The sequence below is a fragment of the Aulonocara stuartgranti genome, assembly GCF_965226115.1.
Source record: "Aulonocara stuartgranti genome assembly, chromosome: 20".
Classification (NCBI taxonomy): domain Eukaryota; kingdom Metazoa; phylum Chordata; class Actinopteri; order Cichliformes; family Cichlidae; genus Aulonocara; species Aulonocara stuartgranti.
In genome coordinates this window covers 33390357-33417551 of record NC_138956.1, presented here as the reverse complement: position 1 = coordinate 33417551, position 27195 = coordinate 33390357, and the positions used below count along the sequence as shown (strand labels likewise).

The 27195-nt window shown below is 38.8% G+C and overlaps 2 protein-coding genes across 3 annotated transcripts; one reads left to right on the top strand and one right to left on the bottom strand.

Annotated features, from left to right (window-relative positions):
• Positions 1–882: 882 nt before the first annotated feature.
• Positions 883–15638, bottom strand: pan2 (poly(A) specific ribonuclease subunit PAN2). 2 transcript variants are annotated; one of them, XM_082518927.1, is made up of 26 exons: positions 15541–15638; positions 14530–14835; positions 14277–14446; positions 13888–14008; positions 13699–13776; positions 13342–13612; positions 12118–12463; positions 10977–11073; positions 10691–10810; positions 10441–10560; positions 10219–10347; positions 9871–10070; positions 9086–9234; positions 8644–8750; positions 8453–8551; positions 8276–8358; positions 7558–7702; positions 6141–6278; positions 5989–6048; positions 5797–5887; positions 5564–5721; positions 3174–3317; positions 2919–3098; positions 2705–2798; positions 1906–2109; positions 883–1789 (listed from the first exon to the last, which is right to left on the bottom strand). In XM_082518927.1, exons 2-26 carry the CDS (start codon positions 14815–14817, stop codon positions 1755–1757), a joined length of 3627 nt encoding a protein of 1208 aa, XP_082375053.1. In that variant the 5' UTR covers positions 14818–14835; positions 15541–15638; the 3' UTR covers positions 883–1754. The 2 variants fall into 2 exon arrangements, with proteins under 2 accessions (XP_082375053.1, XP_082375054.1); XM_082518928.1 differs by having other exon boundaries at positions 1918–2109.
• Positions 15639–20851: 5213 nt separating this feature from the next.
• Positions 20852–22355, top strand: LOC309696267 (uncharacterized protein). Its single transcript, XM_082517419.1, has 4 exons — positions 20852–21159; positions 21409–21516; positions 21657–21827; positions 21906–22355. Exons 1-4 carry the CDS (start codon positions 21013–21015, stop codon positions 22065–22067), a joined length of 588 nt encoding a protein of 195 aa, XP_082373545.1. The 5' UTR covers positions 20852–21012; the 3' UTR covers positions 22068–22355.
• Positions 22356–27195: the final 4840 nt, after the last annotated feature.

Below are 27195 nucleotides of genomic sequence, written 5' to 3'. Positions count from 1 at the left end.
CATGTTTATACACCTCTTTGCACAGAATCACACTTGTTATTCATCTCTGGCTCTCTTCCACAGCATGTTTTTCTTCTCTCTCTCCCCCAACCGGTCACGAGCCTGGTTCTGCCAGAGGGTTCTTCCTGTTAAAAGGGAGCTTTTCCTTCCCACTGTTGGAAAAGCTCATAGGGGGTCATATGATTGTTGGGTTTTTCTCTGTATGCATTACTATAGGGTCTACCTTACAACATAAAGCGCCTTGAGGCGACTGTTGTTGTGATTTGGCACTGAAAAAATAAAATAGAATTGAATTTAATGTAACAGCAAAAACAATCTACAAATCAGTTTTCCAGTAACTGCTGTTAAAATATTTGATGCTTCCAGGTCTTGGTTTGTTTAAAAAACGAGAAGTTTAGAGGGAAGATGTTTCTGTAGTAGATCAGCTAACACAACACACGTCTGAAACTTGAAAAGGAGTCCAACTAGACAGGGTACCCTTTTTGTTTTTTTCTGCATGAGGGAACAAAGGCAATGAAACTTCACTTTATTTAAATCACAACTAATTCTGACAAATCCAGACAAAAAGGTGGAGGGGCCAGATGTGATGTAATGTAGTTTTAGCTTATTGGTATTGACTAACTTCAGTGATCCATTGTGTTTGGAAATGCTCTCTGGTCACAGTTGCATTTGAATACATTTTTTCATACTTTAGCAGAACAAACTGTACTAAAACAGGAAAAGAAAAAATAGTTCTGCATTGAGATTTGTAAGAAATCATTTAAATTATTTTCCAGAAGTTACCTGGAAAATTAACAATGATAGCAGATTTCACAGAAGGATAGGGAAAAGACCAAACTAAAGTCATTGTTAGATGTAAATAGATTTCTCTGAACAGTCACAGAGTTTGGGTTATTCGATTTTAATCAAGATTGACAAGTATTCATGTACCGTAATTCCCGGACTACAGAGCGCACCTGATTAAAAGCCGCATGCTCTAATTTTAGAAAGAAAATCAATTTCATACTTGTACAGGCCGCACCGGATTTTAATTCACTTGTAATAAAAGATATTTACACAGAAATATTACATGTGAGGATTTTTAAAGTTTAATTTAATCCGTAAGGTAACATAAACGTTATGGTAACATACAAAAATACATACTGCAAATGCTTTTTTTCCTCGAACAGCGCCTGTAACACGGCTACCTTTAAGTATACGTACGTATCAGTAACACACAAATTACGTTGCTTATGGTTTTTTTACGGAACAGTGCACAAACAACATTAAAACATCTCTTAACAACCGGTAAAAATATATACCGTATATATACACTACTTATCAATTTTATTGGTCTACTGTTACCAGGCAAAATGTTTTTGGCCACATGAAAAAAAAAAAAAAAAAAATGCATTAGCCGCACGTCAGTATAAGCCGCAGTGTTCACAAGTAGCGGCTTATGACCCGAAAACTACGGTACATTTCCCACTTCCCGGTATAAAAAAAGCATCTTACACGCTCAGGATGCGTTCGTTTACAGCAACAAAAATCTTTTTTATTTAATGTTTCAAAAAGATAAAATACAAACCAATTTTTTTGAAAACCTTTGACCTAAAAAGCCCAAATTTATTCATGACTAAAAATGATCAGTCACTGACTCAGTCTGTTTACAGATGCAGACATACCTGCATGAAAACTGTACACAAAGCAAACGAGTATAAAATGTGACACATCTGAAGAAAATAAGCAAGAGAATCTCCCGGTCACGGTGTTGCTCACAGCCCCATCACAGAGGGAAACACAGCAGCACCTGTGGAAGGAAGGAGAGTGCATTCAATCCATTCACAATGTCTCTCATTAACCCCTGTCATCTAAACTCACACGACGTCAAAATCAGTCTGCGTCTACTTCAGCGCAGTCTCGTACTTTTTGGGCTACCTTGACCATCTCCTGTGTCCGATTCCGGGACTTTCCAGTCCAGTTGGCGCCCTTTTTCATAGAGTCCCTTAAGGACCTTCCTCACTTCATCATTCCCGCCGCCATGACTCAGCTCCAGGTACTTCCTGTACAGCTGCAGGGCAGTGCGTGCATCCTCTATGCTGTCATGGGTTTCCCCCTGGATGTTGAGGTCTGTGGACATCAAGAAGAAAACAATCAGAAATGAGTTAAGGTAAACTGTTATCTTCAGATTTCAGAAGAGAATTACATTTATTGATAACGAGTGAAATAAAATGATTATCTTTATACATTTTTAAGTGTTTCAGCTTGAAATGTGTCTATAACCTTGACAGAAAGGTCTCCGACACTCATACATCAGTGTACTGTAATCTGCTACCATCTGGGATTTTTTTACACTGTGCGTATGTTGGAAGTTGTGATTTTATTTATTAATTTATTAATTTTTTGATTGGTTGGTTTAAGACTTCAAGATTTAAAGGAAAACTCACACATATTTGAATTAGTTAATTTAATTAAATAAAAAGTACAGGATTATTTTTTGAGGCATTCATCTGTATGTCTGAAGATCATTGAATGCAAAGACTTTAATGCTGTACATAGACGTGAGTTGCAGGTAAGGCTCATGGGCTTTTGTAGAAAATGCTAATGTCAGCTGGTCCCTTGCACCACGGCATCGCCAAATGTGTTAACTACTAACCTTTGTTTTTTGTACATTTTTTGATTTGTTTGTTTTTACAGTAAGCTCTATATTTTAACCTTGACTTACCGAGAAAATACCAGGCAAGAAATCTAAGAGAAATCATCCTCTTGCGGGGCAAATGGAAGAGATGGACAGTATCAACAACTTGATCTTTTGGAACCTTAAAAAACAAAAGAAAAACCTTAAAAATCACATCTAATCACTCTAAAAGTTGTGAGATGACTAAATTTGACTTTACTGAGCTCTAAATTATACACACTAGTTTATAGCAACAACATACCAGTAAGTTGATGACACGAAAATCTTTCTGTAGGCCGTGACCTACAAAGCGAACTCCTGTGTCAATGAGGAAGCGCAACTTTAGGTAGGTTGACTTCAGAGTGGTCAGATGCTTAGACGATATTTTGGCATCCAGGTCTCCAGGTTTGATGCCAGAGTATTGTGTCAAATAGTCGACCACCTGGAAGAACAAATTGACCAGTTAGCAGGTGGATCCTTTAAACATTATGTAATCATACTCTCTGCAGCTTCTCACCTGCTCCTGAGTGGAGATGTAGTCATCGATGAAGGGGACCCCCTCGTTGGGCCCCTGACCCCTCACACAGGTGATCCTGGCCACAGACATCTGACTGGGCTTAATGGTTGATTTGGTGCCATCACTGCGTAGCTCTGCTTCTTCCTGCAGACGCACACATTAAAGAGTTGGGTTTAATAACAACAAGATTACTTTAGAAAGACTCCAGGTTGTCAGTGGACTCGAACCCAGTACCTTTTCACGATAATACATCAGCTTTTTACTGCTTATGGGTAAAAAGCATTCCATTTAACACAGTCTAACCTAGGAGAGCACAGATTACTAACCTTATTAACTGGACACCTGGATTAGTTTCATGAGTTAACCATTATGACCAGTCTGTTGTGACAAAGAGCTCCCTGTAAATGTCTATAATATTTTTTTATCATGAAAGATTATGTCTTCCCACCTTCTTCAATCGGCAGGCTTTAGGGGTCACCTCCATCTCACCCTACCCATAACACCCACCATGTCTTCCTTCACTACATCCATAAACCACCTCTGTGGCCTTCCTCTTTTCCACCAGGCTGTCCAATATATCCACCATCCCTCCTCTGCACATGTCCAAACCACCTCAGTCTTGCCTGTCTAACTTTGTCGTGGCTGAGCAGCCCCTCTGATGAACTCATTTCTAATCCTATTCTTTCTGTAACACTTTTTCCTCATAACCAGGTCATCAGCTACAGGTAATACTTAATATTTAGTGTTATAGATTTCAACCTGGAAGCAATTTTTTTTTTAGTTATTTGGTTTAACATAAGACGATACAAATCATAATCAGATCATGATTAAAAAGGGCCTGATGTCTCCAGGTCACTGTAAATTTCCATGTCATGGAGATTTGTGTAGACTTTATTGTCAGCTTTTCGCAGGTAAACAACTCCAAACAAAAACTTCAAAGAGTACACTGCGCTTTGAAGTCACACTGCTACAGGAAAAGCAGAAGTGGTTTAATCCCATGGATTCCTCTTTATTATCAAAGTGTTTACACTAACCACAAAACAATGTGACAAATATCTGGCAATTTCACTCCTTTGAAATCCCACACAATATATTATTTTCAGTTTCAAGTTAACACCAGTGCATTATGGTTAGAATAGTTCTCCTTTAAGATGGGGAATGTTGTAATGGAGTGGGTGGATAAAACTTGAATGGGTTTTGAATTAAATTCATCCAAAATCAGAAAAAAAATTCAAAGCCACACAAAGCAGAAGTATGCGGAATGAAGAGGAAGGATCTTTTAATACGGTAAAGCAAGCAACGACAACCCGATTAATGTGGTTACAAGTGTTTTACAGGGTAATGTATTCACACTAGGGCTGCCACAAACGATTATTTTGATAGTCGACTAGTCACCGATTATTTTTGCGATTAGTCGACTAATCAGATCATCATCCATTAGACGTAAAACTACAGCTTATTGCACCAGCAGCATCTGCTTTTATATAACTATCATTAGCTTACAGCTTTAAGTGTGTAAGGTCTGTGCTAACTAAAAATAAAGACAAGATGATAGTTTATTAAATTTTAATGAAATTTGCAGATTGTTTCGGTGAAGTTTAATAAACTCCTTGCTATCTAAAATATAACAGGACACTGGAGTATATTCTGGAGCATCTCACACTTCTGATAATCAGCTGTCTGCTTGACGTTTATTCAGCTGTGTAAAAACTATAACTTTAATCTCAGACAAACTGATTTACTCAGGAACAAATAAAACACTAAAAAAAAAAAGCCAAACAATAACATTTTAAGTTATCTAAGTGACTCATATATATTTAACCTGAGTAGCGAAAGACGGCGGTGGGTTTGAAAACGATTTGCGGGGAGTCCGGTGTTCTCAGGGCGCTAGTGAGCCTAGCCCCCGGCTCGCTAACGAGCTAGTGGGTAACAGACGTCTCTGAAAACGTCGGAGCGCTTTTGAAAATATGTGGTGTCCTGGTAAACTGAGCAGATATTTGAGGTTTACACAGCTACATTCTCACCTGAAAATATGTTAAACGTTTATTTTGTGACCCAGAAAGAATAATAAGAGTAATATTAAAACTAACTAGCTGCCGCCATTGTTGGAAACTGAGCTGGGCTGCGCTATGAATTCTGGGACACAGCTGCTGCTTCTTCTTCTTCGGGGTTTAACGGTAGCTGACATCCTTGTACATGCAATGCTGCCATCTTCTGTTTCAGTCCGTTATTACACTCTTAAATCCTGCCACTTATTCCTCTTACAAAGCTTCAAACGACGCGTCGACTATTAAATCAGTCGTCGACGATTTTGATAGTCGACGTAATCGTGACTAGTCGACAAATCGTGGCAGCCCTACTTCACACAGTGGTATTGTGGTTAGAGTTACCTGATTGAGTGTTACAAACTCAGCGTCCAGCCCCACCAGATCACCAGCCTGCGGCATCTCACTGACCATGAGAGGGATAAAAGTGGCATGTGTCTTCCTCTGCTTCCGAGCCAGTGACGCCTCTGTGAGCAGCACGCTAGCATCTATGGGATTTTTAACTGAGGCAAACAGCAGAGCATGAGCAGTTAGATCAATAAAAAGAAAACCTTCAGATTTATTATGCTGAAACTTACTGCGGAGGTCGTATTTGGTGTGGTAGTTTCTCTTAGCGTAATACAGAATGGCTGGCACTTTCCAGCTCACATCAAACTGTGCAGCCTCAGTCTGAAAACAAAAACAATAAATCAACAGATAAAATAATAAATAGCTTTAGGTGACTGCACACGTTTACATTAGCAAAAATAAATAAGCAGTAAAATCCTTACTTTATCAATCGGTTCAATGAGGAAGTCATTGAAAAGGTACCACTGCTGGTGTGTGACTCCCTGAAATAATAAAATCATTTTAAATGTTAAAAATGTAACTTTTCAAAGTGAGTTTATCTCAGACTGCAATTTCTTATCTAAGACTAACGCACCTCTTTTCTTTGATGGTAGGTCTCACCCACTTTAATGTGTGCAACCAGATTACCACCCGTGCGAGCATCCAGGATGTGCGGCACCGTGACCACCAAGTCATACAGAGAAGCTCCCTCCGCCTCTTCAGCAGCACTTAACTAGTAACAGATAAAGTACGAGATAAAGAGAAGATAAACTTTTTTTTTTAACCACATGCTGTTACAGCAGCCAAAACAGTACACCCAATTTAAGATAAATAACCGTTAAAATAGAATATCTCAGTAACTCAAACTCTAATCTTTCTGTTTTTGTTTAAAAAAAACCAAAACAGAAAGGAGCACAAATGAACAGAAAAAAAAATGAAGTAAAATAAATACAGGGGTTAGAGATCTAAAACTCTTAAGTTAAAGACAATAATGGTTTAAAATTATCTAAAAATTGAAATAAAATATAGCTAAATGCTATATATAAAAAATAATAATATGGCAGCAGGTTATTCCAGAGATTTTCCCCTAATACTCTCCAGTTACTCCTGAAGTCCCCAGATGGGAGAGCAGGCCAGATGAGATATATAATGTTTTCAATGGTTTCTGAGACATCCCGGACTACACCCATTCACCTCAACTAACACTTTTGGTAATAACCATAGGTGACTTGGAGGTGCTTATACCAGCTGTTTCCCACTTGACTGCAAACCACACCAGTACATGCTAACAGTCTCACTCAGATGAAGCCCGCAGAACCAAAAAAAAGGGATGCTATTCTGAGCTTCCCAAAGCAGATACCCACCCCAGCTACATCTGCACTAATTCAGGTTTCTTCCACACCAGTGAGGGAACATTCCACATCCCAATGAACAGACAGTGATGCTTCGAGTCAACATATCCAAGCCCCTGTCTTTTCTTGATACCTTGATACCCAGGTCACACTGCACCTGAGCCCAGCGTCTCTCCCTGCATGTGGTGGGTCCATAGAGGGGCAGATCTGTTTACAGGTTTTGCCCCGCTCAGTGCCCGGCAATGTGGATTTTCTACATCTCTCTTAGTCTCTTATCCCTGCCCTGATAGCAGTTAGCCTTGGAACATGAAACAGATCCCTGGATCAAAGGGATGTGCAAATCCCTCTCTCATCAATAAGGTGTCAGTTTGTCAGGGGTTGTAAAAAAACTATATAAAAAGTTACATAATATATAATATAATGAAGTGTGTGTGTACAGTAAAACAAAATAAGAGATATAAATTTAACAAAGAAAGAATAAAGATGTCTTACTAAATGTAATGGGGAAAAAAGTGCAGCAAAGTTGCTCAATAAAACAATGTCTAAGTGTGGCCAGCAGATTTACTGCTCAGGGATACTGCAGTGAGTGGACAGGGAGGAAAATTACAGACTGAAATTATTTCAAATTATTGTTAGCTCAAGAAGCTCTAAAGGCCTCACCTCCTCGGTCTCAGACCACCTGCTGATCTCTAGTCCTTGACTTTTGCTGATGGACATCTTGAGAGTGGCGGGGATCCAGATGTGCCGCAGATCCTCTGTGCGAGTGTCAAAGGTGATGCCCTCCATACCGCAAATCTCCTCCCCACTGCACAAAGTTTAAAGTGTAAAGTTCAACAACATATTTAATCACAATTTAAGATAAAGAAGTGCAATTTCAACAGCACATTTCAGTTTTTCTCCATGATCAATGTAGAAAATTACAGAAAAAGATCTGATAGCTCAGTGCCAAAAGACTGTCCCATATTTGATGTTTCTTTTTTTCCTACTGAAACTTTTCTGTCATTTAATTGTTTATCCAATCTTCACTACTTTGGTGTAGTATGAATGGACACAGGGGAAGGTCTTTATCGGGAGGAAAAACTATAACACAACAAACACAGTTAAAAGTCCAATAATTTATACCTACCTTCATTTTTCCAAAGTTGTCTACCGGACCAGATTGGAGTCTTTGTCAAGCTCATTCTGGCCCAACTAAGGCCTCCAAACCTTATGTTTGACACCCCTAAGGCTTCTCAAAGTGCTCCTTCCAATGTACAGCTGTGTGTGTGTGTGTGTGTGTGTGTGTGTGTGTGTGTGTGTGTGTGTGTGTGTGTGTGTGTGTGTGTGAGAGAGTGAGAGACTATTTCTTTAAAATGAAAAGGGGTCTTACTCTACTTACTCTAAGCACCACTCAGTGGGCATGGGAGGTGGTTCTTTAGGTTTTGCTGGTTTCTCTTTCTGCTTGGCTTTATTGAAAGCATACTATAAAAAACATTCATGTAATTAATAACAAGTTGAAGAAGACCATCTTGGTTTTAATTTTTATCTTTTTAATGACAGAATCAATGTCGCTTACCTCGGCCTGAACCTTCCAGAATTCAGCCTCTTTAGCACTGTTCACCTCACAGTTTATCACCAAAACATCTGGTAGACATCGAATGTTTCGTGTCTGCACCTACAGTGTAACACAAACACACTATCACTCTGCAGCATGGCTAACAATCTGTTATGTATTGACAATATGAGTGAATAAAAGCTGTAACTCACTGTGGGCTGATACTTCTCACAGTTTTCACACCATGCCTGAGTGCTCTGCTCCAGGCAGATGCTTTTCTTCAGGATCTCAGCAAAGTCATACTCCTTTATTGTTTTTTCTGAAAAATATCAGAGTCAAATGAATATACTGGTAACAGATATAGCCTACTGCTCACTCAACATTAAAACTACCCATCTGTAATGGAGGACATTCAAATATTTAAAGCTACAAATACAGAACAATAAAATATAGTAGCTCTGGAAAAGGATATACAGAGGAAGATAATTAAATTTCTAAATACAGGATTAAAAAAACATATATTGGAAACTGATAAGATAAAATTATCATTATTATTATTATTTTTAAATGTAAGCATATGATATATATATACACGTGTAAGAAAGAGGAGATATTATGAGTGTGAAATGCACACCTCAGTGCTCTCAAACTAACCTTGAGTGTTCTGCTCGGGGTAATGCATGGTGAAGAGCAGCGTGAGGGAGGAGCGGACCGTTTCTTTGCCACAGCGACACAAACTACTGTTCTCAACTTCACAACCAAACAGCTTTCCAATGACAGACTCACCAGAGGAGCCCAGACAACTGCAACACAAACACAGAGCAGTCACATTTGTTACGCAGATGTTATCTTTTAAACGGTTTCTACTTTTATAAACAAACTTAATAAGACTGGAAATATGTTCAGTAAGACTGCAGGGCTTTCTAGACTCAGAGCAGTTTTTGCTCTGTGAGTGACTAGCGGTGGGGAAAGAGTAAGGAATCCTGCAAATGATTCACTTTCTCTCAACAGAGGTACAAGTTCCTGTCAAGGTACTCGTCTGATCTTTTATACAGTCTCACGTAACAATAAACTGGATGTTAAATAAATCCAGGTGATATGAGGTGTTTTGTAATGTTACTGTCACTTAATTGTTAGATGTATGTAATTATGTCTGTAATTGTGATGCCTTTTTTGATGTGGTTGTCTTTATCGAACAATCACCACACTCAGAAAGAGAATTTCTCAAAGGATAATGACAACATAACAACTGAACTATTTCCAAGCATTGGTCCCCAGGCACAACACCCATATGTGTGTGCTTTGGCCAAGGCCACAGTGACGGGAAGTGTAAAGTAACCATGTTAAGGATGGAAGAAACACCAGCTCCAGAGGAAACCCACAGACCCAGGGCTCTTTCTCTAAGCAGCCTAGAACACATCCAGACTGATGTATTATACCTGCTGCTAGCACCTCTGTAGGCTTGCGGACCCTCCTGCTCCTGTGTCTCCTGGTGAAGCTGGGTGAGGATGAAACGATTCCAACTTTGGATTAAGCGACCAAGCCTAGCCTTCCCCGTTTGCTCGTCCGAGTCTGAGAGGATCAGGCCCAACGCCGAGGCTTCAGGGATGGTTCGAAATGCTCTGAGGAAGTTACTGGCCTTGAGGAAGATGATAGGAGATGGTACTTTGGGAAAGCTACATAATAAATTATTGTCCAGTTGCAAAGAAATGAGGATTCAATTTAAGGGTTCTGTATTTCCCAAGAGGCTGAATCGTTATTTCAGAGAAATGAATGAAAAAACTTACCTGACATGGATCTCCTCGTGACAAATCTAACATGTGAAAGAGGAAGCCGAGCTCACAGGCCAAACAAAACTCTTTCTGGCACAAATGATTCTGAACAAGGCAGCGAATCGGCTCCAGGAAATATAACACCTAAGACAAAAAACCAGAGAGCAACTCTTGATGATGTCTCATATCAAAAAAATAAATTTTTACCAAACACATTGTAAATCTTCAGTCTCTTACCTGGATCATGCAGTTACAGTAGGCATTGGGAATGTGTGGCTCCAGGCCAGCAAACAAGGTCCTGTTGTAATGTTTGAAGTCAAAGTCCTCCAATCCAAGTTTAGAGTATTTAATTGTGACCTGAAGCAGAACAAAGACATCTTCATCACGTGTTTTGGAAATCTAAATTTACAGTAAAACTTTATAGATTGTGATACGTCAACAATAAATCTCATCTCTATATGAGAACGAGAATGAAATAAAGTCCAACCTTTCTATACTTTTTGGGCACCATGTAAAGATGTGGCTCTTCATCACGTCCTATTGGTGACTCAGGGACCTGGTTGTAATTATCATAATCAGGCTCCACATCTTTAATCTTATAAGGAACCTGAAACCAAAACAGGGACCACAAAAAAATGTTAAATTATGTTAAAAACCATGTGTTTAACTGGTTTTCAACCTTAAAATAGAAAGATTGTTAGGATTTTGTGAAGAAGGACAATTAAAAATCTTTTTTCCCCATTTAAATTAGCATAACCAAGTTCTTCACATGCCTGGTTCCTGGGGCGGGTACGAGGATTTGCTGCGTAACCAATGAAGCCAACAGTTTTCATAGTGCGGAGGATTTCTGGGTCCACCGGAGGGGCTCGTCTGTTTAAAAAAAAAAGAAGAAAAAAACAAAAACCAAAAAAAAAAACCCACACGTTTTAGATTGTAAAGCAGTTAAGGGGAAAAGGGGGAAGGGGCAGCTACAAGCCATGCTTCTCATTCTGAAGTGCCTTTAATAGTGAAACAGGAGTAAATTAATATATTCGTTCAAAAAAAAAAAAAAAAAAAAAAAAAAACTGCATCACAAACTTTACAAAATCTGAACACGAAATCCAACCAATTTCAAGCCATAGTTTACATGTTTTAATTAGTGTCATAAAATATGGCGTGTCTCTGTCCCTTCACATAAAGTGTGTAATATATAGCTTCAAATACAGATGTCATCATTTTCATAGGTAATGTTATCAACTATGACTGCAGAGAAGAGAAATTAACCACTTCCAGATTGTCAAGTAATATGTTTATGGTATGAACAGTTATGTCATGCATGAGATCGTACATCGCCACTGATCCAGCTTCTCTTTCCTGGTTTGGTTTTACCATATAAATTCAGAAAAGCTTGAAAATGTTTGATATTTCTCCACACTGTTTAAAAACTTTTTTTCTTCTTTTTTTTTGGTAAAGAAAAACGATCCTTAAAAAACTGAAGTCAACAATGCTTTACTCTGTCTCTCAATTCTTTCCAACTTCCTTATTCTGTCTGTGGCATCCAGCCCCGAGCCCACAGGTTCCTGATGAAAATGTAAATTTCTTAAAAACACGTCATAAACCTATAGTTTAATTTTCCACCGAGGCTAAATAAATTCCTAAAACAGCTGGGAACTTAAAGTCTTGGCAATAGTGTATTTTTTGGAACCACTTTCTGCCTTTGATGTATTTCTTTGTATTTTGAGAAGTGTGACAGTGTAATGTGGAGTTCGTTTGAGATAAACTATAGTGACCCTGATGAACTTTTAAAGACAAAAACAGTTTGGTTTTCTATCCGAGTTACTTTCCAGAGTGTGTGTTTCAGTTCAGTTTTTGGTGACTTATTTGTTTTTAATTTAAGTACAACAGTTTTGTATATACTGTTAATAATTGTGTTACCTGGGGCTGGGTGTAGCCAGGGCAGTGGGCCAGTCTGACAGCAGAGGCTCAGTGCTCGTCAGCGGCATGGGGATCAGAGAGAGGGGCAGCAGGTCGTGATTCCAGTCCAGCTGAGGCAGTGTGTCCACGAGGCAGGGCAGGGCAAATTCCGTCTCCCGTGAGTAGTCGTTGAATGAAACTTCTGGAGCATCGGACCAAAGGTGCACACATCCCCCTGAATCCCCAAAGGCTAAGGCTTGTTTGCTTGTTGACACGTCAAAACTCATGAGCAACTGGCCCACTGTGTTGACGTGAAAAATATCTGCCATGTTGGCAAGGCCGGTGGGCTCACAGAACTGGCACTGACCTGGAAAAAGAGAGAATACAGGCGGTTATAGTGAAGCTAAATGTACCATCCATCCACTCTCTTGCACTTTCAATTCAGGATCACGAGGCAGCGGGGCTGGAGCATATTCCAGCTATCATAGGATGACAGGCTGTCGGACTGTTGCAGGGCCAACACAGAGAGACATACAACCATTTGCACTCACATTCACACCTATGGTCAACTGAGAATCACCAGATAACCTAATGCCACTAACTGCATGTCTTTGAACTGCAGGAGGGAGCCACAGAGAATGCAAACTCTGGCCAGAAGGCGGATTCATACCCAGGACTAGCGCTAACCCCCACATAACCATGTTGCCCGGCTACATGTACCAGTTTTTGGAAGCATAAGAGACTGCGGTAAACTACTTATCAGATGTCAGTTTTGTTATTGACTTTCCTAATGATAATATATAAAAACTAAATGATGACTCCTATCATCAAAGTGTTCTGCTTTAGCTCTTAAAACCATACAAGACCAGAAAACTACAGTCATTGCATGAGGTCCTGTGCAACAGCTGGAAAGAGGAACAAACACATCAGGAATGCCACAACAGCTCTTGCTGGCCTCACTGTACAGCATTAAAATGAAAATAATTGTGTACATTGCTTGTGTCATGAGCACACTCTTCTATAGCACTAAGAGCTGGACAACATACTCCAGGTGGGAAAAAGACTCAACCCCTTTTCACTTATGATACCATAGTTACAAAGAGAAAAAAATACATTTGACTGTAATGACGAAATTTCGTCTTGGTATTTCTTGGTATTTCACTTATGTTGACCAAACAAACCAAGGAAACTAACAAGCAATCAGACTAAAGAACTCTAAAATTGACTAGACTCTTTAGTTCATACCTGTCTGTGAGAGGATTGCAAGCCGTGACGTGTAGGTAGGAATGAAGCGCAAGAAGAGGGGATCCACATGCACCTGAAGGGGGGTTACAGCACGCATCATGCGGAGGTCATACACCATGAGGAAACGGTCACATGCCAACCCATTCAGGCCTCGGCTGGAGAATCCACATGCAGCCAGAAGGTTTCCGTGAACATCAAAGTCTGACAAGCTGCCAGAAAATGCGTCAAACTCATGCTCCATCTTAAAGGTACGCAAGTCACGAAGGGTCACCTGTTTTGAACGGAGGGTAAATGTGAGAGTCATGTAAAACAAACAAATATATTTTTTCAAAACTGATATAATCATATGAGACTTACTTTGCCAGAAGTGTGTCCACAGAAGAAGAAACGATTGGTCTGACGCATTATTGCCACTCCAGGTACCTCCACTGTGAACTGGAAGTACAACCAAAACAGCAGACAGTCAGACACTCGCTGTGAAGTGCTATGTTGTGCCAGTGGTCTATGCTTATATCAGGCTTGATAAATGCAAGCCTGATGTCTTACTTTTTGAGTTTCTTGGACTGTATTCAAGTCAACTTCAGCCACATAGTTTTGCAATCCACCCATGAGCAGCGTGTTGTTATCAGTCATGAGGAGGCTGTGCATATCAGCTCCTTCCTCCATCCTGCAAAGCACCAAAAATGGCCATTAATTCCATAACCGTAAAAATATTTTCATATCTCCATGTCATATACAATCACTATGAGCACAAAAACATAGAGGAAAAACACACCCCTATTTAAGATAGGTAGGATTCACAATAATATCTACTGACAGTGTTTCTTCTGTATTTTTGCAGAAAACTTCACCAGGACACTTAATGTTGTATTTTCTCTAATTTCTCACCAATATTGTGCAACATATCAACAATCAATGTAAAAGTAAACTCTTACGGATAATCAAACATGACGAGACCTCCACGAGTGTAACATCTCAGGTTGCATTTAGAGAGGACCAGCACGCCTGTTTCCAAACTCTGAATATGTCGGATGTCATCGGTTGCGTGGACTTGGAAAGAAGAGTAGCGTGCCATTGTTGGTCCAAAGAATGATGTTACATGACCCTTAAAAGAACACAAAAAAGGAATATTACAAAGTGTAACGGCTGACGAAACGATCTGTCCTCCAATATAATTCTGGTTCTCACTCTGTGGTTTCCCATCCAGAGCATTTCCTCCTGCAGGTCAAAATGTGTTGCAGTGACAGGGATGCCAACTTCTGAAACTACACTGTGCAGCTCAGAAAAGATCCCCTCCATCAGGTGTACAGGCTCCGGGACGGTCACAGCCTGTCCCTCTGGGTATAGCTCCACACCCTGGAGTAGTTTTGGGTTTAGGTGTGGGTCCATGGAGGGTTCCAGGCCTGCATCTAGAGTTCCATGAAGGCTGGCTGAGTATTCACCCATCCCAGGGTCAAGACCGTCAAAGTTCATCATGGATTCAGTTAAATCAACCTAAAGAGAAACGCCAACGCATGTTAATAGTGACACCGGGGTCATGTTAAGGTGTTGGATTGGAACCAGTTTGTCTTTGTATTTTTGTTGCTGGGTCTGAAGTGCTCTAATGTTAGGATGTTAGGCTTGGAGAAGGTTCTTTCGAGTTTTTCCTTTTCCAAGACGGTAGTCTTGTTTTATTTCTTTTTGGTTAAAATCTGAGGTTGTTTCTTTGACTTAACACTGACTTAATATCCCATCATACTTTTAGAGTTGGAGAAGGAATTCGGATGAGAGGTGAAACATCTTAAAAAACCTAAGAAGAAGTCCAGTAGTCCTAAAAGCAGGCGCTACTACAATGACCTGGATTACTGAGAATCTGCAAAAACATCCTGCAGCTTTGATGCTAGCTTTGACGTAGCTTTAGAGTTCGCGTTTGTAAGCTAACAGGGGGAAAGACCCGAAAGACGATTCTCTGGTATCCATTTCTAAAACATAAATAGGGTAGATAATCTAAAAAGTAAAATAAAATATCTCACACACAAGAGTATTGTCTAATTCAGCCGTGTTTGAACGCTGTTTGTGTCCTGTATCTAAATTAGCTAATGTTAGCAGCGTTGTGGCTAACCTGAATTGTTCATGCTAAACTGTACGATACCTGTAATACTAAACAGGCCCACCCATTTCTTAAACTTAAAAATATACCGATTTAAGGTCATCACCTACCTAAGCCTGAACTGCAAAGGTGTCCATGCTCACACTTCATTCACAACAACAAACACACGGATACTGGAAAACGTTTCCGGGGCACCTCTGGTGCGTTTAGGAACCGCGCTGGAGCGTAGGCTTCCGTTGTTATGCCAGACGCACATTTCATTTTAAGAGTACAGTAGGCCTATTCATTAAGTCTTTAAGTTGATTTAGCTAGTCATTCAGTAAAACACTAGTAAATTATCTTATTAATCATAGTTCATAGTTTATGTTTTTCACTGACAAAAACACAAGCACATGAGATTTATAGGTCCTTTTGGAGTTGTTTTCAAACATCTCAGTTATCTTGACAGCTAACTTGACAGCGCTAAAAATATATATATTAATCTAATACTAACATCAATTATTCTCTTTGTATGGCTAGCTCTCTAACCCTAGCGCCGCATGATACGTGAATGCACCGTGAACTCCCGTGTGTGTTTGTGAGTTCCTGAGTTCGACTCAGGTCGGGTTCCTTTTATATAGAGTTTGCGTGTTTTCTTTGAGGGTACTCCGGCTTCTTCCCACGGTGATAAGACATCCAATTAGCGGGGTTAGACTAACTGATTGATTCTAAATTTCTCATAGCTGTGAATGTTGGGTTACTATGGTCACTATGGTAACTGCGAAAACGCTCCATCAGATTAAGGTATGCCAGAGTTCAAGGGAAATTTTAAAATTACGCATTGTTTATTTCATCATCAGAAAGGTGACAATTAAAAGGTTTTTTTTCTCTATACTCAAATTTCCATGCCATCATGGGTGTAATGACAATTCAGGCTAATTTTATATCATAAGGTCATGAACAAACATTAACAAACAAAGCCAGTCAAAGCCAGTAGCTGTATTGCATGAGGCATTTCTGGAAATATGAACATATTGAAGTCAATGAAAGTGTTAACATCATGTTTTGGTTGTTTTTCGTTGGGATTTGCCAGTGATTACTCATCCTGATAGTTTCAATTATCGTTTGCTATGTCAAATCAAATTTGCAATATTAAAAACAGCTAATAATAATTCAAAATATGGTATTTCTTTATCTACAGCTGGGATAAATGTGTAAATTATATTCAGTGAAATATATGTAACCTTGCTATTAAACATGGGCTGTTTCTAACATAAAAAGCAGAGTTTATAACACGATTTTCTTCAATGTAAAGATTAGTTTAAAATAATTCTTTAGCACTTCACTGATGGCCAGCCGTTCAGCGCACTTCGGGAAATAATCACGACCTTTTCCCCCAAGATGAGGGACTTTTCATCAATCCACTCTTATCTGTGTCCATTGACATAAAAATAATATTTTCCAAATGATGTCAAAAATTCCATATGATGAGGTTGGAGGCGGTGGATTTAGACTCATACACAGATGTTCACACATGGCTTGTATCAATTCGACTACGCAATGAATTAAAAATATGTCGCTTGTTTAAATTTAGGAATTAAAAACTATGCTACCTTGGGCTTAGAGAATATTAAAATTCAACAAATTCCCAAGTTTTAAATCTTTGTTTTAAACTTGGGAATCATCATGTTATCATGGTGACGCAACCCACAAAGCGTGTTCAGTGACACTAAAGACGTAGGGGAAAAGTGATAATTCGTGTCCACGGAAAAGCAATCATTTATTTAAAATAAATAAATAAATCTTGTCTCTTTGTAGGGTAATTGAGGTGATTAAAGAACTACTTGTGCTTCAAAAGTTCTTATTTCTTACGCTTATTTCTTATACTGCTTGTCAGGGACCAAGGCATAGGACACATGTGTTTAATTCAAAAATTGGATTTTATCTATCCAAAAATATGAAAAATAATTGACAAAGCCAAAACCTTAAATAGGCAGACCAATAAAAGAGGACAACTCAATAAACTAAACTCAAAATAACCACTAACAAAATCTCAAACAAAGATAAGAAAAACTGGTCACCTGAAATGACGCAAGGGAACTTCCTGGCTTAGCTAAATTATATGAAAGACAAGGGGAAAACAAAGTGGTTGCCATATAACCAATTAACACAAAACAATTAAACAAACTCCAAACACCCCCGAGGCAATGAAGCATGTGGTTTAGTCCAATGAGGCTGTCAGCGGTATTTCAGATCCCCCAGCCCTTTGCCAAACCTTTTGCCAAACCTTTTGCCAACTGGAAAGGAGAAACAGAACCCCCAGGTAACTCAGCCAAAGAAAGCTGCTGTACTATACCATAAAACAGAACTTTGGCCCTGCAGTGTTGATATGTGCGTAGTCCATATAAACCTTGGAAGGTGTGATGGAGAAAAATACATTTAATAAAGAAAAAATATATTGGACAATAAGTTAAATATATTTAAAGTATTGACTGCAGAGTAAACTAAAGTGAAGCAACTAGTGGTGAGTTGTGGAGCTTGCCATCACAGAAAGTGAATAGTGAAGTCGATCAGAAATCAACGTGGAGTGTTAAAAGAAATTATATATTTAAATAAATATGCATTTGTATCAAATTAAAGTGAAGATATTAAAATGAATGGCGCAGAAATAATCAAATGTGGCAGTTAATATAAACTGTTATGATGGAACCATGATGGCTCTTCTTTTTTACAGAAAGGTATCCGTGGTGTTTCACCTGCATGTGTCGATAAACTGTGGAAGTACGAGTTTATGATCCATCACTTGCAAACTCTGTGAAATGCAAGAACTCCCTCCGATTTTCTTTCTTTCTTTGTTTAAAAAAAATCATATTAAACTAAATATCTTTGAATCTTGGATTACTGCCTTGGTAAAACACCTGCACCTACCGGATGTGTTCCAATATTTTCTAATAAATAATTATTGCCATACAAATTATTTCTAAACGAAATATTTAGTGTGGATAATAAAAGTAATTGTTCGCTGCTACTGAAAATAACAAAGAGGACTGCACCATTTGATAACAGCACAAACCGACTATAAACGACCTGAGCAGGAGCTTTTTCTGGACTTTTATTCCTGGACAAAGTGTGATAAGAATTATGTGCATAATATGGTTTTCTCACAAGCCTAAAGTGAGGAGCTATAACGTTTATGCTTTTATTGGTCATGTCTTTGCCGTATTTTTGAGTGGTTCTCAAACCTTTTCTGGCATGTCCTCTCCCTCCCCCTACAGTTAAAAGTAATAATAATAATAATAATAATAATAATAATAATAATAATAATGATAACGGTCGCCTTGATTACACCAACACACTCTTGTTTATTTCCCCTATATCATAAGTTTAATCAGCTTGGTTTCAGTTTATATTCTCCCCCTGGTCGTGTCACAGTGAGTGCCTATAGCATCGCGTGGTTTAACTGCGCAGCCACAAGTTAGAAGTGATTAATCCCAGCAACAACTAGGACACACAGAAGTGGGACTGTGCGTGATCCAGGGGTTTACATAGCAGCGTATGTTGACGTTGTTCAGGGGGAAATCTCCCATAGCAGCGAGAACATCAAAGCAACAGAGAGTGTGTGAAAGAGATGGTTGACCCGCAATTTTCGGATCCTCTGTCGTGTTAATCTTTCTTGATTGGACAAAAACGCCATATATGTGTTTATCCTATCAGCTGAGGATGAGCTATTTGACAGAGGTAGGAGCTTAATGCATTTTTCTGCTAATCTGAAATAAAGTCTCTAACCAAAGCTTTTTAATTGACAAATAAACACATAGATGGTCAGTAAATGTAATAGCAGGACCAAATCATTAGTGTTTGTGTGTTTTCGCAATAACGTTGAACAGAAATGGGAAAGATAAAGGAAGTGTATATCTTATGTCTTCCCTGAACTTTTTCTTTCTCAGAAAAAAAACAGACTATTTGGTTTTTCTCTGGTAGTGAAGAGGGGCAGATCATGGACACAAACGGAAAGTTTGCCCAATAAGAACTCACCTCGTTATCGCTCTGAAATACAAAGGTTACTCTCACTTCCTCGCCAGATGTGAAACTTTGATTAGAAAGACTTTAGTTGGTGTCTTTTTCCTTGTAATCTTTCGCACATAATAAGTGAAAAATGTGGTCATTGTGAATGATTTGATATTACACGATTAAAGCGACCCATAAAGGGGAAGACATGAACATTGTCAGACTGAATAACATTGTTGCTAACCTGGATTTTTTATTTTGTCTTTCTTTCATTGTATTGTATACGGCGCGGGACATCTTGGGCTCTTTAGCGTCATGGTTTAAAGCCCACAGCCTGCCGACCCGAGTATTTTTGCTAACCGTGTACCCATCTTCTGATAGCTGATGGCAGCAGCCTTATCTGAAACATGACAGTGAGTTCACTGTACTCAAATGGCCTCCACAGCCACCAGATCTAAGTCGAGATTCGGGATGATGGAGAATCACATCGTGGTTAAGCAGCCGCAACAACTATTTGATGCTATCATGCCGATATGAACCACAATCTCTGATAAATGTCACCTTCATCTTGAGGTTTGACACGAAGAATTAAGACTGTGCTTAAGGCACACAACGGAGGGCTCAACCAGGTCTTGTGCCAAAGAGTGACAGTCTGCAAATAAAAATAAAAATGACGTTGTTGTCCTATAACCTGTCAAACAAATGCCAAACACATCTCTCATGAATGATATCAAGCCATTTTTAATCAAAAAGAACATTCCTATCACCAGCTAGTTAGTTTTACATATTGTTTTTATTTATCTGGTAAAAAGTGAAATTGATGTTAAAATACTTCTTTCAAGAGAGATCCTGCCAAGAGGGCGGCAATATGGAATTCATATAAAGATATTTTATGTGCCCAAAAAGGCTTGGTTGATCATAAACCTAAAAAGTAGGTATTGTAAAACAGGTAACTTCTTTATTTTATATATAACATATATATTTAACATATATACATGGCATTTATTAACATGAGCAAAGATATTAGAAACAACAAAATCGCAAATCACTTTCAGCAGGCACAAGGCTGGTACGAGTGAGGCGTCCCCAGTTAAGTGACCGGTGAATGCAGTTTTCCCTTTGAGGGTAACGGCATGACTGTGCCCCGATGTGAAACTTTGATTAGAAAATGTTTAAGCGAGTTGGCCTTTTTCGCTTGTAGCCTTATCACAAACAGTAAAGCATGAAACTGTGGTGGCGCTGACTAATTTCATATGATGTGTAATTAGAGCAACTCAATAATTAAAAAAGGGAAAGACGTGGATTTTGCAAGCCGACGAATATCATTGTTATGATCGGAGTTTCGCATTCTTCCAATGAATTCGACCTGAATTACCTAATGCGTTTCCTGTCTTCCTGTTGCGTAGTTAATTGGCTCACACCTGAGAGGGAAGCCCTTGGGAAACCCTGCATTGAGTCACAAGTTAAAAGCATCCCTCGCGCTCTCATTCTCAAATCACACTCAGACGGGGCGAGTTCTTTTTAACAGACGATATTTAAGGTCCCAGCACCTCTCTCACAGAAAGGATCTCACAGCAGGAGACAACTAACTAACCATGGCGCACTCTTTTACTTTTGCTGTTCTCTCTTTAATGTTTTTTTCCACCGCGTCTGCTGCTCCAGCCGGGCATCAAGAATCCTGCGTTGACGTACAGACCAGTTCGCTGGAACTTAATAAAATTGCTAGAAATGTATCTCTGGAGGTGAGTTGTTCAATTTTTTCCCCAAGCTATTTCTTAATTTCTCCTTTTTAACCACTAGTGGAGGGGAAAACAAACTTTTTACTGCGCATTTGGAATATGTTTTGCTCACTCAAACGCATGCTTAGACGATGCCAAAGCAATAAACAAATTTAAAAAGTCTAGTTTTAAAGTATGAAAGGTTTTCTCACAGGAGATACATTACATTGTACCACGATGTGCTCATACCGACTGTTTCCAAATGTTCTGCAGGCACGAAAGGGATTAGTTACGAGGGAAGAGATACAATTTAGCACCTTACTTGTGTGGATGAACTCAAAAGACATGTGTGATCCTGGGACCCTCAAACAGGAATCTCTGGTAATATCACCTATAAGAATTATAAACTGTGACATGAATTTAATTGAACTGATATTGACATAAATCTGTGACTTCAAAATACGATATGTTATCTGATTAGGTGCGATTTCTAATCCTTTTTGTCTATTCTTCGTCCTTAGCCATGCTTTGGGAAGATCATCAAAGTCCTTGACCGTTACAGAAGTCTGGTGAGGAGGATTTCTGAATTTGAAAGGTGCTCAGAGTTTGCCAGCCAGGTGGTGCCAGTGATAAATAAGCTGCACACTGACGTGACGAAGTGCGCTGATTCGAAGGGAGAATGGGGAGCAGTGGTAAGTTTGGTCATCAAAGTATTTGCTTTTGACAACAGCACTGATACAGCATGCTTGCTGATCTGTCTGATTCTGCAGGATCTAGCCGTCGGAGAAGTAACAATTCCGGAGTGGGAGAAGCCGTATCTGTGTCACTACATTCTGGACAGACTCTTCTCCTTCTCCATCTTCACCGCTCGCGTCCTTTCAGTTGGAGATCCGGCTCACCACACAGACGGAACGACTCAGAAATGCATGTAGAACCTCACAGTATTTTAAATACTCAATGTATTGAGCATCTTTTAAATTGATCACAGTGATCGCAGTTTGTAGTGCAGTTTTCTGTAGTTAATAATTTATCGATTTTAATGATCTTTCCGAAAGGTTTGATATATTTATTAAAGTTTTTATTTATTGTATTTATTGTTTTTATTCATAATAATCAATGAATACTTAATGTATTCACCACTGTATTTTTCATTCAAACTGTATACAATATTTATTATAATAAAAACTGCTACGCATGATAACGTGTTTTGACCCTTAAATTTATTTAGATATATATTATTTATCCTATGGCGATTGTTCTTTTTGCCCAAACGATCACAATAAATGCTTACTCATTCAGGAAATTTATGAAGTTACCTACGCTGAGGTATCCCTCTTCTCATTGAATAATTTTGAATAATAATGTTATGGTGCTAAAAGGAAGCTGTGCTTTCCTAAAACATTCCTGCTGCACTACTTCCTGCATATTTCCTCCCAGTCAACGCCTCTGCTCAGACCTGTTTGTTTGCATTCAGATGATGCAACGCATGTACAGCGGTAATTCAAAGAAAGGGGAAAAGAGAGAGAATGTGACACGTTTTTAAGGGGAAGAGGAAGTATTAATGAGCGTAAAGGCACTATAGGCTGCTCAACAAGGAAGTCTCTCCTACTGTGAGTGGTTTGATATCCTGAAATTATTCCGCCTCCCTCGTGTCCCACCCACCTGCACTCTTTGTGAGTTCGAAACTCCATACTCTACAGTTTCCATCCACTGCTGGAGAGCACAACTTATTTTCCTGGCTCTCGGAGCACATGAGGAAATTATTTACCTATTGAGCACATTTGCAAAAACTGAAAAATGTTCAATAAGTAATCACGTCAAATATAACACACAAAGAAAAATAACAGATGTGAACCCACATACAGCATTTAAGGTGCTACACTAATCAGCAATGGATGCTTTTGATGTCTGTGGGTAGGATCAGTTTTTTTTTTTTTTTTTTTTTTTTTTTTTAAATCACCTGCATGGTTTATTGTATGAGACGTGACGTGACGTTTACTCTGCAGAGGATTTGTGATGCAATCAGGAAGTTCAGAAATGTTACGATTAGTCACTCGAGAGATTTTGTAATTACGGTTATGATAATTTAAAAAAATCCTGGGCGGTGTATTGAAGGGATTAGGTCAAAATTATTTCCTTTAAAAAAATCTTGAACCAATTAGATTGCAAAATGAAAAGATCACCAAATACGACACAATATACTCATGGCAATCAGATGTAATCACATGATTTATATACAATAATGCAAGCTTTTCCTTTTGATAAAGCTTACAGACTGGGGAACTTCCAGTGATGCACTGAGCATTTCTTTCCTTTTCCCCTCATTCATCATGCATATTATTAACTCCTGTCTTCTCTCCCCCTAAGTCCATTGCTTTATGATAAAAATCTAAAATGTAAATGTTAAAAATTTCAGTCTGGATTGAAGAGCTGCCAATGTGACTCAAAATGTTTTGTTTTGTTTTTGTTTTTTGCTTTTGTGCACCAGTATCAAAACAGCAACTGTTTGAGTCTGTTATTTTGCAGAAACTGAAGATTTTCAGTTATTCCTTCCCACCTTTGGAAAGGACAGCTCAAGTTAATCAATAGAATTACTGCTGAAAAACAAAACAAAAACAAAACAAAAAAACTAGATGGCTGTGTAAAGATGTTTGACCATACTGGAACATATTGTACAGTCTTTTTTTATTTATTTAAATTCAAACAGCAGCTGTCAAAACAGCAGCTCATGATCCACTTTTTTTCTTTTTTTGTCCATACTGTGAGTGTGCTCTATTATGTTGCAAACACTTAAGCTGTTCAGTGTCCCTGATTCTGAAACGCTCGTCGTTTATGACAGGGGTCCCCAATCCCAGTCCACGAGGGCCGGTGTCCCTGCAGGTTTTAGATGTGTCCTTGATCCATCACAGCTGATTTAAATGGATAAATTACCTTCTCAACATGTCTTGAAGTTCTTCAGAGGCCTGGTAATGAACTAATCATGTGATTCAGGTGTGTTGACCCAGGGTGAGATCTAAAACCTGCAGGGACACCGGCCCTCGCGGACTAGGATTGGGGACCCCTGGTTTATGATTATGTCGATTGGTCAATCAGAGGATTCTTAGATTAGCCTTTATTGTCTCCCTTGGGAGAAATTCACCTTGGTCAAATGAGGCAAACATGTCATCTAAGAGATCAGAGACATAGAAATCCTCATTACCACATGCAGCCACCCATTGCCATTTAATAATATGATTGATAATGGCACTATAGAAAATGTGGTTTGGTCAGTGGTTGTTGATCAGTGGTCATGAGAATTTGCATAATCATGATGAAGGAACTGACCACCCAGCCCATTGTTCCTTCAGTGGGCTGGTTTCAGTCACTATGCGAATGTACTGTTTTTAAGATTTGGGGAAACCTGCAGTCAGCTGAGACTGAAGAAGTCACTTGGATGAGTGATGAAACATTTCTGCCACTGAAAACGCTACGTCCACATGAATCAACTTTTGGAGAGTGGGGTTTCAACAATCCATTCAAATTTGGCTTACATTCACTGAGAATTTCAAGGTCAGCTTAATTTATTTATTTGTCAAAGATTTGAAAACAAAATATATTGTAAGACTTTTTTGCCAATATATACAGATATATTAAAAAAACAAAATGAATTTGTGATCAAAAACTTTATTCACCTGATATTTACTAAAAATGTAAGCAAATTTTACTAAACATTAAAATTAATGCTACACATTTACTATATCCACAAAAATAACAAATAAATATACTCAAAATTATGTCAGGTATATTAAAATAGGTTTCAACAGAGCAAATAACAAAAGCTTCTACTGTGTGCTTCTTTTTACTGCACTACAAACTCCTTAAAGTATATGTAAAAAGAACAAAGAAAACAAAATGAACATGTCCATAATACAATAATTCATTTACTACTATAAAAGTAAATACTGCCCAGAAAGGGACCTGTGTTGGCGGATATTTGTGCTCTCAGAGTGCTTCTTGTTTAATTGTGTGAAAAAAGTGTGACGCTTAAATTCATCAGAACATAGTGTACGGTAATCGTGTGGTCAATAGCAATGACATCACTTCTCTTTTTTTTTTTTATTTATTTAACAACATGCACATGCTACCGGGAAACAATATCCTCAGGATCCTCCAGCACTACCCCCCCCCCCCCCCCCCCCTTTTACTGTTAGAGGGACAATAACCAGGTGAACTCAGGTGTAGATACCAAGTGAGAGACACAGCATAGGTCAAAATGATTTTTGCGAAGAGTAAGGGAAAATGACTAGGGATGGCCAACTCAGACTTGGCAAGGGAAAGCCAAGTCTGAGTTGGAAGGGGGAAGTGGTTTGAGTGCAGTGATGTAGTGAGTCAGAAGGAGATAAACACTGCAGCCAAAACAGAAAATCTCCAAGTGGTAATTGTTAGCATATATGTGAACAGTTTGGCCACACATTGCAGCAGAGACCATGATGTGGCCACCTGTAAATATAAGTAGTAGTAGTTTGTTTTTGTTTGTTTGTTTCTTGGGGGGGTTGGGGGTTTCTGCCTGTCCTAAATATGGTGTTTGACTTGGACAAACTCAGACACATTAACAGTGCTGGGAGGTAGTCAGATACATATTATATTTGACTGTGTTGACCTTTCCTACTCTTTTTTACTATGTTAATACAATAAGAATAAAAGAAAACTGAGGGGTTTTTTGTGGTCTCAAATGATAAAAGTCACTGGGATTCAGTAAAGATGCATGCACAGACTGACATACCTTGGAGGAGGTATGGAGCCATATCTGACAATTTGGCCAATTATGAAACAAACATTTCCCCCCTCTGTGTGAAACTGAAAAATAATTCTAGCAGAAAATGACAAAACCTCCATTTCTCAGTATATTTCTTGGTGCTTCATTTTCCTTTCAGTGCTTTCCATCATATTCAACAAAATCTGCCAAGTTTGTGACTTTCTGTTGACTTGTAATTTTCACCGATGGGCATAGCATTAGAGAGGCTAACCTTCATTTTACTGCAATAAAAATCCTTCCCTTCACAACCATTGGGTGGAAGCCAGACTTTAGAAAAGTGCATGGTCATCCAAATATGGGACACTTAGAGAAGGACATCTGGTCACCTTAGCTCTGGCTTCAGTATTCAAGCCAGCGCCGCTGTTAGTTATTTGATCCATATTTCTTTGAGGACAATAAATGTCTTTACAAAATTTCAGTCTAGACCAAAGAAGAGGTTCCTTAGAGCTGCTTGCTTTTGGATAGAAATTCTCTTATTCTGAGCCCCTCTATGACTTCTCATTTACATCATCCCCTAAAATATACTGATAAATATACATTTTCCACTCAAAAAAGTTTGTCAGAACACCCTGAACATTCAGTCAGTGGTCATTAGGAATAACATGATTTGTGCTTTTTAATTGTTTTCACACAATGCTGGGAAGCAACCACATCAGAGTGACATAACAGGTAACAGCACTTCTGCTTTATTTCTCTTCAATCATTCTACTCATTCCCGCTCTCCAAGACGCTTCCCTTACTGCACCATCAGACTCATCAAATCAAGGTTGAATTTCCACACTTGAGTTTACAGCTCATTGTTAAGTACTAAGTGATTATAACCCATCAACTGCTGCAGATGATCAGACAAATTCTGTGTGGACAATTCAACTATTGTTTAATAAGGGCAAATAAAAGACTCAGAGGTAAATATTAAATTTCCCTAAAGAAAAATGTCTGACGCAGCAAGCTTAAGTTTTTCAGAATATCCAAGACATTCAGCCAGTTCAGTAACGACATCACTTTCTTTTTCTCCTTTTTTACACAGCTCTCGTGCTACTGAAGAGGAGTCTCCTCAGTGTGACAGAATAGCAAACAGTACTTCTGACTTTGTTCACACTGGCATAGGCTTACTTATTTCCCTCCTAAGAGGTATTCCCATTTCCATAAAATCAAGCTTGTTAAATTAAGAATGAATTGCCACACTTATACTTAAACACTTTACTGCTCTGAGCATTCTGAAATCACAATGCATCAACAGCAGCTACAAAGAGATTCTCTGTTTA